The sequence below is a fragment of the Bos javanicus genome, chromosome 14 (genome assembly GCF_032452875.1).
Source record: "Bos javanicus breed banteng chromosome 14, ARS-OSU_banteng_1.0, whole genome shotgun sequence".
Classification (NCBI taxonomy): Eukaryota; Metazoa; Chordata; class Mammalia; order Artiodactyla; family Bovidae; genus Bos; species Bos javanicus.
The window spans coordinates 60,763,928-60,776,346 of NC_083881.1; the positions used below are offsets into that span (position 1 = coordinate 60,763,928).

Below are 12,419 nucleotides of genomic sequence, written 5' to 3' on the forward strand. Positions count from 1 at the left end.
TTATAGAAAATTTGAAAACAGCTATTGAATTTCTAAGTAGATATAAAGAATACATACCTATTCTTCAGCTAGTTAGTCCCTTCAAATGGGCATAAAATGGATATGTACAATATTTACAAGCTCATCACTAAAAATGGAGTCAGAAAAATATTAAAACAAAGTAACTTAGGGAAAAACATTGCAGCTATTAGTTAGCCACAGACTCTGAAGTAAAATAATGATTGTCAATAAGAATTAGTGTGTTCCTAGAGATAAAATTCTGAGTCACTTCTCACTTTTGAAATAGTTAAAGGCTATATCTTAATTTAACACTCTATCAAAAAACTAGTCAAAGGCTGAAATTAATTTTAAAATATTGAGACAATTACAGAAGCAATCCTTCAAACAAGGAAACTGCTAAATTACGGAAGACCAAAAATTTAAAAAAGAATCAAAATAAGGGATTGCTGACACTGAAAAGACTAACATAACAGTCCAGGTGTCATAAACCTAAGCTCATACAGATTTTCTCACTAAACACATTAATGGCACTTTCATAGTTATGCTTGAGAATAATAACAAGCTAACAGTACAATTTAAGCATGAAGAAATAAATGGAATAATAGTTTTAAATTCATCAACAATAGCCTTGTGCATGAAAGTTTAAATAATGTGTTTTATATATATATATATAAAAAATATATTTGAGAAAATACCAGTCCATGAACAGACATAAATATATTAGGAAGGAAAGCTCACATAATATACAAATTATCTTGTCAGATATTATATTAGCAGACATTAACAATGTCATAATTTCATAAGTGAGTTATGAACCCAGGTAAAATCTCATCGAAAATCAAAAATACCCAAAGGTAGAACAGAAAGATATAGGAAACATAATGTTGCCTTATGACTTCCTCGGTGTTTCCCTGAAGGATGATATTAAGTGGACAAATGTTTTCCCAACCTCTGCATCATTACAGCAAACCAAAAATTGTCTCCAGTTGGCAGAAATGGGGTTAAATATAAAGGAAAATACTATATCCAAAAGGGTATCTTGCTTAGTTTTGCTGCATAAATAGAATGAAGGCAAAATTAAGTTTCATGAAGGTAAAATCCTCTGCTGTATTCTCTCAGCTACTAGTATTATAACTGACAAGGGGATAGAGCTTCACATATATTACTTGAATTGATAACTGTAGTTTAATTTGGCAAAAATATGTTGGAGGAAAGTTTTGGCAAAAGATTTCAAGAATCTTAAACTTTTTTTCTTTCACATTGTAATTTTATATCCAGACAAAAGTTATCCCGACAAAAGAATTTTGTCCTAACAAAATATGCAAGATTTATATTCAAGGATTTCCATGGCATCATTATTTAAAATACTATAAATTAGAAACAAGCAAGATATCCTATAATAGCAAATTAAGTTTAAATGGGGTATTAAATAGTAATTAAAATCATTTTAGGATGTTTTTTTTAATTAAAAGAAAATGTATATGATACATTAAGTAAAAAAAAGCAAGTTTTAAAATAGTATACACAGATTTATTATAGTTCTGTTTAAAATTTTATATGTATGTGAATGATTATGCTTTGGTGGCAAGAATATAGGTGATTTTAATTTTTTATTTATCTGTGCTTTCTTGATTTACTAAAAGAAATATATATCTTATTTATAAACATTATCTTGCTGGAACACATTTCTTCTAGGTCATAAAAAAATGATAAAATGGAACACGTGTTAAATTACAATTATATAGATTTAAACCATCACTTACAAACACAAGTACTATATACATTTGTTTATGTTTTCCCCAAATATTTAACAGTCTTACCTTTCTACCAAATTCACTTTGAACCATGAGGAAAAGTAGTTGAATTTGAAATCTGTCTAAATGCCCACACTATGAACCCTCTGTTCCTAGTTCAATTTCTAACATAAACTTGAGATTTCAAAAGAGGCAGCAACAAAGTGGTACTTACTTATTATGGGAGTCTAACTTTCACTCCCTCATTCTCCAACTGAAGCTAACTAAATACACACACACACTCACACACACACTCACACACACAGATTTAATATATACTGGCATCATCAGCCACCCAGTGCTTTACTTATACATGAAGCTATCTAAGGGAAGCCATGATTAAAAATTAAAAGCTAACATTTACTAACACTTTCTAAAATGGTGGGAAAAAATACACATACACTTGTAACCATAAATGTCAACATTTGTGCTGTCAATGTATGTAAGAGAGTAAGTAGAAAGATGCTACTTATTGTGGAAAATGGAAAAAACACCACTGTCCTCAAATGAAAAAGTTCACTCTGTTTATGAAAGAGAAAGGAAAAGAAAACAATAAGGAGAAGAAATCCATTTTAGTAAGACATTTACAATCTCCTAATAGTATATCGTATTCTGTTATTCTCATATTTGTGATCAAAGTAGTCTCAGAACAGATGTGCCTAATGACTTTTACTGTTATTTCTGCTTATATTTCCTGTATCTTCATCTAATTAATGGAAACTCTTAAGAAAAATAAAATACTTCTCCTTCCCCCGGAAAATAAAAGGACAAAATCTGTACCTAATTTAATAAAGCTAGAAATTGCTTTTAAATTAGACCAAGAATAGTTTTGTTTTAACTATAACAGTAACAATTATCCAAAATTCAATGTCTGAATTTTGAGAATTAAAGAGTTCTTAATACTCATAAAATTTCAGGTTAGGAACTCATCAGAACTAGTATCAATATTAATCTGTTTGTTTCTAAAATATAAGTGGATAAATTTTAATATTTTTAAATGGTTTAAAACAGAATGACAACTTTAGAAATTAATAAAATGTGAGGGCCTGAATTTGCAAAGCTCTTCTAATATGGGTATATGAGGGATAACATAATTTTTAACTTTTATTATAAAATGTTCAAATTAGGGGTCACTTAATATGAAATCCACATGATATACTCAGTAATCTATTATATATTTCCCAATTTTCTTAGCTGAGTGAAAATCATGACCTTGAATTTTGGAATAATATTACTTACTGAAAAAGGTTTTAGATAGCATTACAAATTCTAATTCTCACCAAATTCCAGAAAAATGTAGCTCTAATAAAGAAAGTATTCTGTTAGATAATTATAATTGAATTTAAATTAATTAAAATTACTAAGAATGACAAAGTTGATGGTAAAAAGCACAATTATATTCTAAATAGGACTTGGTTCACAAAAAAATGGCATCATCTAGTAGAAATACTACTTGCTATCCCAAAAACAGAAATTAATCTAGTGAATACATACTGAAAGTTGTCCAGATAAGAACTGTGGAACATCCCTCAACATGCCAGGACTCATGGGAGATGTAACAGAAATAGAAGGACGATCCATTTTTTGAGATTCGAATGAGCTAGAACCTGAAATGGCAATTATACATAAAGAATAACAACAATGACTCTTCATTAGTATTTAATAATCTTTACCATATATCTTAAGTTATTTTTAATACCTACAAAATTCCGTTATATAGACCTTTTTCTTAGCCACAATGTTCTAAATATACTTAAAGGGTTTCTTTAAAAGTGTAAGTGCAGCTTAGGGATTCTTGAAAGACCAAGGGTGAACCATTTTCTGTGCCAATTATAGTAGAGACAGACCTCAGAACCTAGTTACTTCATCTGTTCTGTGTTCTAAACTCATATCTTACAATAATATACTATGGGCTTCCTAGTGGCTCAGACGGTAAAGCGTCTGTCTGCAATGCAGGAGACCTGGGTTCAACCCCTGGGTTGGGAAGATCCCCTGGAGAAGGAAATGGCAGCCCACTTCAGTATTCTTGCCTGGAAAATCCCATGGACCTGGAGCCTGGTAGGCTACCATCCATGGGGTCGCAAAGAGTCAGACACGACTGAGCGATATTATACAATAATATACTAGGAAATTTTAAAAATAGAAACTTAAGAAGGAAAAACCCAAACCAAAACCTCAATCAATAAAGCAACTCAAACATGGTCTAAACGCGTAATGCTAAAAACGTAATTACTAGAATGTTAACTGTGAAAAGTTTTCAGCAGTGGTTTCTAACCATATCTGGAAGAATATAATAAATTATATGGGTAAAAAGAAAGTGAGGAGCTATGAGAAAAAGATATAGGAGATCAGGAAAAGCAGAACTTCAATACCTAGAAGTTATATGTATGAGTTTATTTGTATGGAGAGGAATGAACAAATTGCAAAGTGAATAAAATGGAGCTAATGAGATACTGACAGAATTAAATGCCTGGAATTCTGGGCTGCAAATTTTGGCACTAATAAAATATCCATGCTAAATTTTTATGAGTTAGGTAATAAAAACTGCATTTGAGAAAGACGTCTTTACCATTCATTTAAAGTTTCTGAATTGAGCGAGATGAAAAATAGTTAAGAATAAGTGGAATTCAATAAAATATAAAAGAAGAGGAATGACTGGAAAATGGACTGAAAAGAAAGAATTGAGGCAATGTCACAAAATTAGAAAATGAGGACTCAAATTAATTAGATAAGGAAATTTCCAGATTAAGGGAAAGGGGGGAACGTTAAGATTTCAAGGGTTATAACCAGATATGGTCCCCTATGTCTTGTTCTCTGCACAGGATAGAGCAGATATTCCCTGGATGCAGAACCCTGGAGAAGTTCTGTGTGTAAAGGAATGGTTGGAGAAGTTAATTTGGAACCTGTCACAGTGACCCTGCGACACCACAAAGACATCCAAGGGGAAATGTAAAGCAGGTAACAGATGTGCAGATGGGGCCAAATGTCGAGTAGATATTAGTGTTAGAAATTAAAATGCAAACTGTCACCCTAATTGGGGTCCTAAGTGGATAGTATTCACTTCCAGAGAGAATACAGTGTAAAATGAAGGGGGAAACGGTAAGCCTTGGGATCAGAAGTAATGGTGATACCTTCATAGCATTTAGAAGTGGAAAGAATACTGCCTTTATATTAAGAAATAAGCTAAGCTTCAAGTAACAGGAAGACAGACACTTAGAACATATTCTTCAATATTCTTTAAATATCCAGGGCTGTAGGGACAATGATAGATCATTTTGATAATGTAACTTAGGAGTCATGTGGCAATTAAAATTATATGAAGAGAAAAACTTGCTGAGGAACTAAAAATAGAGGTTAAGAAACAGGCCTTGGAGAAAGCTACTCTTCCACTTCTAAAGCAAACAGGATTCAATCTTATTTGAGAAAGGACCCCTGCCCTAACAGAAACAATTTTGGAATTGTAGCCTAGGGGTTTTTCAAATAGCTACAATAATATAAAGGATTCCATACTGCTTATATAATATCTGGGTGATGTAAGTGAATAAAAGTTTTACCTACATCATAGACTGCTGTGAAAATTAGTATAAGTAACAATATCAAGCACAGTTCCAGGCATCCAAAATAGGAGTGATGATGATGATGACATTATATATAATGATAATTATTATCATTATGCTAGCACTTATAATTTTATGTGATCATAATATTATTTTGGATAAAATAGCAACCAGCCAAAGGTACTAAAGCAAATCTATCATATAATCAAATTTTAAAATTTAGAGCTAAGGCATTCCAAAATGACTTGACCTCTCTGGTAAAGTTTTTCTTTTTTTTTTTTAATTTATACTCATAATTATAATATAAATGTAAAAAAACCCATCTATTTTAATAGTATTCTGTTAATTGACATGTGTATAAAGAATCCAGTCACTTCTCACAACCTTCATTGCAACCACCATGGTCTAAGTTACCATTGGCTCACCACTCAATACTGAAATAGCCTTCTCACTCTCTCTCTGCTTTCACTCTGTTTAGTCTATTTTCAACATAGCACCCAGATTGGAAAACATGTTTCTCCCCCAAAACATCCTATGTAGCTCCTGATTTCCCTTAGAGTGAAAGCCAAATTCTTGACAGCGCCTCGTAAAGTCTCTGCAGTTTGGCTGCCCGTGACCTCCCTGTCCTCCCTCCTGCTGTTCTTCCCTTTGCTCACTCTTGCAGCCACAAGTCTTTTTGCTTTTTCTTAAATGCATCTTAGGCTTTCCTGGCTTAGCACCACTGAACCTCTGCCCACTGTACCCGAAAAGCTTTTTCCTCAGATTGCCACTCTGTCCAATCTTGCTCCAATTCTTCCATCTCAATGTGTCTATCCTGATCAACATATTTCAGACTGCAACCCTCCTCTCTTCCTTCACAACATGCCTTTCTATTAATCAGTCAATGAATTGGAAAAAATTTGTTTGCTTAATATCTGAAAGTAGCACTCAAACACAAGTAATTTAAAATGTCTATGTAATTTTTAAATGTCTATATAATATATAAAATTGTAATAATTTTAACTTATATTTGCCTAAGATTTTTAATATCTGAAGTAGCACTCAAACACAAGTAATTTAAAATGTCTATATATTTAATGTTATTTCAACTTAAATGTCTATTGTTCCATTACTACTTTGTTAAATCAGAACTATTACCCATTTTCTGAAAATATAAATAAGAATATATATGTAATTATTCACTAGATTGTCCTCAAGATTCCCCACACTTACTGAGGATTAGGTTACAAAGCAGTAAATTTTAAAATTAGGTGAAATTTGGGGAGAGGGTGAAATTTTGAGTAGTGAACTTACTTAACTGTGCATTTGAAATATCTTCAGTTTATAGTAATATACCTTAATACAGCTATCTAAAAAATACATGGTAGTTAAGACAGTGTAGTTTAAAAAAATCATCTTAAGATATAGACTTTTGTACTTTTTCCCACAATAACATGAAATAATACTAAATCTTCCATCTTTATACAACTGCAGACTTGACAACAGTACTATTATATTTCTTACTTTGTATTAATAAAGAGTTCATTTGACTCAGATGATGAACGACTTTGTTAGTGACATTTTCTACTAAAATAAATGAAACTTACTGGACTCCAGCTGTGTGTGTGTGCTGTCAGGTATTCTAGGTATATCTCTGAAACGACAGAAAAAGAAAAAAAAAACAAGAAATTGTTTAAAAAGTACTAGGAACTACTATTATGACAATTATCAATCTATATTATAACAGGACAATGCAAAATGAACAAAACTGTGTATGATAGAAGCATTATACAAATAAGGAGAAAAAAGTCGTAGCACTCGTAGAACACAAAGTTCGCAGGGCTGACTTCTACTACTTAAAAAAATGAAAAATTACATGCATTTGGAGCAGATTTATGAAAATATACAATTCATTTCCTATGTGTTTTACTATACAATTTTCCATTCAAAAAATTTCTATACTCAAAACAAGGTAAGTTTTAGAAACATATTTTAATTATACTCTACTCTTTACATTGTACCTGCTGTTGTTCAAATCATAACATTGAAATTCAAATAAAAATATCACCAAAATGAAAATTAAAATATTTGGATTGTGACTGAAATTTTTTTAAACATAATAATTCTACTAAGAAAAAAGTAAACATGTTTTTATTGGACTTAACATAATTGCTCTGTATTGCATTTACACCTAAAGTATGTACATTTTTGTTTGAGGTTTGCCAAGGAGAAGGCAATGGCACCCCACTCCAGTACTCCTGCCTGGAAAATCCCATGGACGGAGGAGCCTGGTAGGCTGCAGTCCATGGGGTCGCTAAGAGTCGGACACGACTGCGCAACTTCACTTTCACTTTTCACTTTCATGCATTGGAGAAGGAAATGGCAACCCACTACAGTGTTCTTGCCTAGACAGTCACAGGGATGGGTGGGCTGCCGTCTCTGGGGTCTCACAGAGTCAGACACAACTGAAGCAACTTAGCAGCAGCAGCAGCAGCAGCAGCAAGGATGATATACATTAATGGCTAAGCTCATTCAAAAAGTTGCATCAATAATACTTAAATATTAAAAAAAAAAATGTGATTGGAGAATTCCTTAATACCAAGAAACACATTTGATTAATACCTTAAGGTAATAGTTTAACCATATAGCAAAACTATGAAAAGACAAAATAAAAAATAGATACAATTTCATGTGGTAGATTCATTACTTTTGAAAGGAACATTTCAAAAATTAAGTTACCAATTGAAGTAATTTCCTTCATGAAAATTTCCTTCATGAAAATTTCCTTCATGAAGCAATTTCATCATGAAAAACTCATATAAATGACTTAAAACTAGGCATTAGTATTCTATAAGAAGGAAAAATTTCCAGTTTCTATCCTGGAATACTTTTACACCAGACATGCATTTAATAATTCACTGTCAGTTTATATATTTTTCTATTGCTTTTTTAAGTTATAGGTTTCTCTTTTACATTGGCTTAGAACACAAGCTTCTGTAAAGGAAATACTCCTGTGGTATTTCATGAGTATTTTTAACATGATTAAAAAGTAAACATAATTATTCACTAGATTAAAAAGGATTATATTTAAAATAATAATAAAAATAATAAAATGGTTAATAATAATAAAATAATTATTTAAAAGCATTATATTTATTGCCAATTTAAAAAAAGTCAAAGAGTAATTGATGTTTGCTTACTTTTTATCTGTTAACTTAAAGATGTTCATTTTTCCTTAAGTGGTTGCCTCCATCTAGAAATAGTGTGCCCTTAACCTATCTCTTATTTTTATATTAAATCTCCATTTTGGAAAAAACATAAAATGCATAGAATATAGCTGATTCTTGTGCAATGTACAGAACCACAGATTATGAAACTTCTTTTGAGAATAACTGTTACTATAGTCCCCTTCTGCTAATCCTTTAGCTATCTACTGAGTTACTAAGATAATAAAAATTATCTTAAATATTTAAAAAAAAATACAGTCCATGGAATTCTCTAGGCTAGAATACTGGAATGAGTAGTCTTTCCCTTCTCCGGGATCTTCCCAACCTAGGAATTGAACCCAGGTCTCCCACAGTGCAGGCAGATTTTTTTTACCAGCTGAGCAAGAAGGGAAGCCCAAGAATACTGGAGTGGGTAGCCTATCCCCTCTCCAGGGGATCGTCCCAACCCAGGAATCGAACTGGCGTCTCCTACATTGCAGGCGGATTCTTTACCAACTGAGCTATCAGGGAAGCCCTAAGAAAAATTATAAACACCTAAATTTTCTTCCTTTGTAATTAACTATATATTCTAGCATGATCAGATAAAAAGATGTCATTTTTGATAAGGTGTTTTTAGTAAAGGAGAAAAAAGCACTGTCCTCAAAAAATTTAGTTTTATAAAGTAATCATATATTATTGAATTGCATATTACAAATTGTTTAATAGTAGTCAATTTTATGACTTCCCAGTTGGTGCAGTAGTAAAGAATTCACCTGCCAGCACAGGAGATAGGAGTTTGATCTCTGGGTAGAGAAGATACCCTAGAGGAGGAAATGGCAACCTACTCTAGTATTCTTGCCTGGAAAATCCCATGGACAGAGGAGCCTGGTGAGCTACAGTTCTTAGGGTCACAAGAGTCAGACACAACTGAATGACTGAGCATGCACACACAGTCAAATTTACACATGTGTAAAGTATTCAGCAAGGAGATGCAACCAGTCCATTCTAAAGGAGATCAGTCCTGGGTGTTCTTTGGAAAGAATGATGCTAAAGCTGAAACTCCAGTACTTTGGCCACCTCATGCGAAGAGCTGACTCATTGGAAAAGACTCTCATGCTGGGAGGGATTGGGGACAGGAGGAAAAGGGAACGACAGAGGATGAGATGGCTGGATGGCATCACCGACTTGATGGACATGGGTTTGGGTGAACTCTGGGAGTTGGTGATGGACAGGGAGGCCTGGCGTGCTGCAATTCACGAGGTCGCAAAGAGTCAGACACGACTGAGCGACTGAACGGAACTGAACTGAACTGAAAGTATTCAGATTAACTCACCCAATAGGCCTTGAAACAACAAGCTCCACCTGTGGTTCAGGTTTGGATTCCAGGATGATGTTATATACTTCTTCAAATGTGGCTCCTTGTAATAGTCTTCCATTCCACTCTAGTACTTCATCACCTGTGGTGTGTGTCAGCAATGATAATCTTAGAAAGAAAACCTAACTTCACAAAATGCACTCGAAACAAATGCAATCTCAAACTGCAATCAATTTTGTAGAACACAAGCACCGTTATGGAATAAGAAACATACTGAGAACAGCTCCAATGGCATAAAATATGATGACTGGGATGATTAGTAAATTTCACACAAAAGGCCAAGGAAAGGCCAGAGGAAAAAATAACGTAAAAGTCATCTCTGTGATTTCTGGAATTGTTTTCAATAGTGTCCTGTCCCTGAATAGTTGTTAGTTGTTCCTGCAAGGGGAAGCAAGTTGGGAACAACCTACGTCTCCAACTTGGTGACATCACTCTTGTCTGTGATTTCTTATTGAAATTACAATTCTATTTTTTTTTAATTTTTTTTTTTTAGAAATTACAATTCTAGAAACTATCATGATCCATTGCCTCTTTGAAAAATGTATAACTCTGTATTCTATGATTCTCAATATATATGTAGTTGAGCACTTGTCTAATCTCTTTTATGAAAAGTTTAACACTGACCATTCACTGGATCCTCTCCAAGGCATTCAAGGATCTCTTAAATAGTAACCATTATCACAGACATAAGGAGTGACACATTTCAGGAAAAACATATTTATCCATGAAATTTGCTTTCTAAACTATACTGGAAGTGCTTCAAAAGAAATAAGGCTTATGGGAAACAAATTATGCTAATCTGAGATACAGACTAGGAATATCCATCAACAAAAAAATAAGATCAGTAAATATAAAAATCTTTTATCTACTGTGACTCAAGAACTAATAGTTACAACTTTGCATTGATGAATAAAAATTAATATATAAGTTAAATGAACTTTTGGTTACAAGTGAAGTCACTTCCAAATGAGACAACTTTTTCATAACAAAGGTCTGTCTAGTCAAGGCTATGGTTTTTCCAGTAGTCATGTATGGATGTGAGAGTTGGACTGTGAAGAAAGCTGAGCACCAAAGAATTGATGCTTTTGAACTGTTTGTGTTGGAAAAGACTCTTGAGAGTCCCTTGGACTGCAAGGAGATCCAACCAGTCCATTCTAAAGGAGATCAGTCCTGGGTGTTCTTTGGAAGGAATGATGCTAAAGCTGAAACTCCAGTACTTTGGCCACCTCATGCGAAGAGTTGACTCATTGGAAAAAACTCTGATGCTGGGAGGGATTGGGGGCAGGAGGAGAAGGGGACGACGGAGGATGAGATGGCTGGATGGCATCACTGACTCGATGGACGTGAGTCTGAGTAAACTCCAGGAGCTGGTGATGGACAGGGAGGCCTGGCGTGCTGCGATTCATGGGGTTGCAGAGAGTTGGACACGACTGAGCGACTGAACTGAACTGAACTGAAGTTTAACAGTTTAAGTGTAAATAACCAAAAATTGAAACCTACCTGGTCTAAGATGTCCTACAGTATCAGCTAAACTTCCTCTTTTAACTTTGGTTATAAATGCACAGAGCCGACCTGATTCAGTCATCTTTCCTCCTACAACCTGTTTAAAAGAAGAAAATGTTAAAACAGGCATATTGTTCAATTGAACACAGTTGAAGATTCAAGTAAAAAATAACTAGATAATTTGCAAGTTTTGAAACTATAATTTAAAATGTTAAAATAATTTTAAAATAATATAGTGTTATTATTAGGAACTGTGTATATGTCAAGGGCAGACTCTTTACATACTCCAAATATTTTACAATTTAAGCAATTATTTGTTGAAAATGTTGCATACCTTAGAAACAATTTACAATTTCTGCCTTTATTACAGAATTCTTACTTTTGCCATTTCTAAAAATATGTTACTACACAATACTACATAATTACATATAATTACATTAACATTTCTAACTACAAATTTCTAGTTATAGATGTCAAGTATCATACTACATATTTTGTTACTTTTACTATAATTATGATATCTTCTAAAAATTTTATTAGTTGGTAATCTTTGGGGCACATTGATAACATGCATGATGATGATGGATTTTTCCTGAGAAAATTACAAAATTTACTTAATCTCATCCAAATTAATGTAAACTTTAGACCATCTGCCTCCCAATTTTTCTGTTTCTATTAACACATGTTTCAGAAAAAGAAAAAAAACAAAGGTTATCATTAATGCAGTGGAATCATATGTGAAGCTATAAGACTAGTCTCCTAAATTAATGCTTTGATTCTCAGAACTGCCAATCAATCAATATATCAACTTTGTAGCAAGTTATGCAAAAACTAGTAACTAATATCATTGACTAGATTTTTTTCCCTCTTCTCAATTGACTGAATGACACTGAATTTAAAAATTATTGATTTATCTTACTCCATTTATTTATTCCCCAATTGCAGTGAATAACACTCAGCGGCAGTTCAGTTAACATTAACTAATTATTCAAATGTTTGGTTCTGA

The 12,419-nt window shown here is 33.0% G+C and overlaps 1 protein-coding gene across 39 annotated transcripts in view; it reads right to left on the reverse strand.

Moving 5' to 3' along the window:
* Positions 1 to 12,419, reverse strand: part of RIMS2 (regulating synaptic membrane exocytosis 2) — a 605,437-nt gene that overhangs the window by 281,851 nt on the left and 311,167 nt on the right. For all 39 annotated transcript variants that reach the window (XM_061439193.1, XM_061439200.1, XM_061439191.1 and 36 more), the window contains 4 exons: positions 11,411 to 11,510; positions 9,869 to 9,992; positions 6,937 to 6,983; positions 3,288 to 3,400 (listed from right to left, as the gene is read on the reverse strand). In XM_061439193.1, the coding sequence (XP_061295177.1) occupies positions 3,288 to 3,400; positions 6,937 to 6,983; positions 9,869 to 9,992; positions 11,411 to 11,510 (384 nt within the window). The remainder of the gene's footprint in view (positions 1 to 3,287; positions 3,401 to 6,936; positions 6,984 to 9,868; positions 9,993 to 11,410; positions 11,511 to 12,419) is intronic.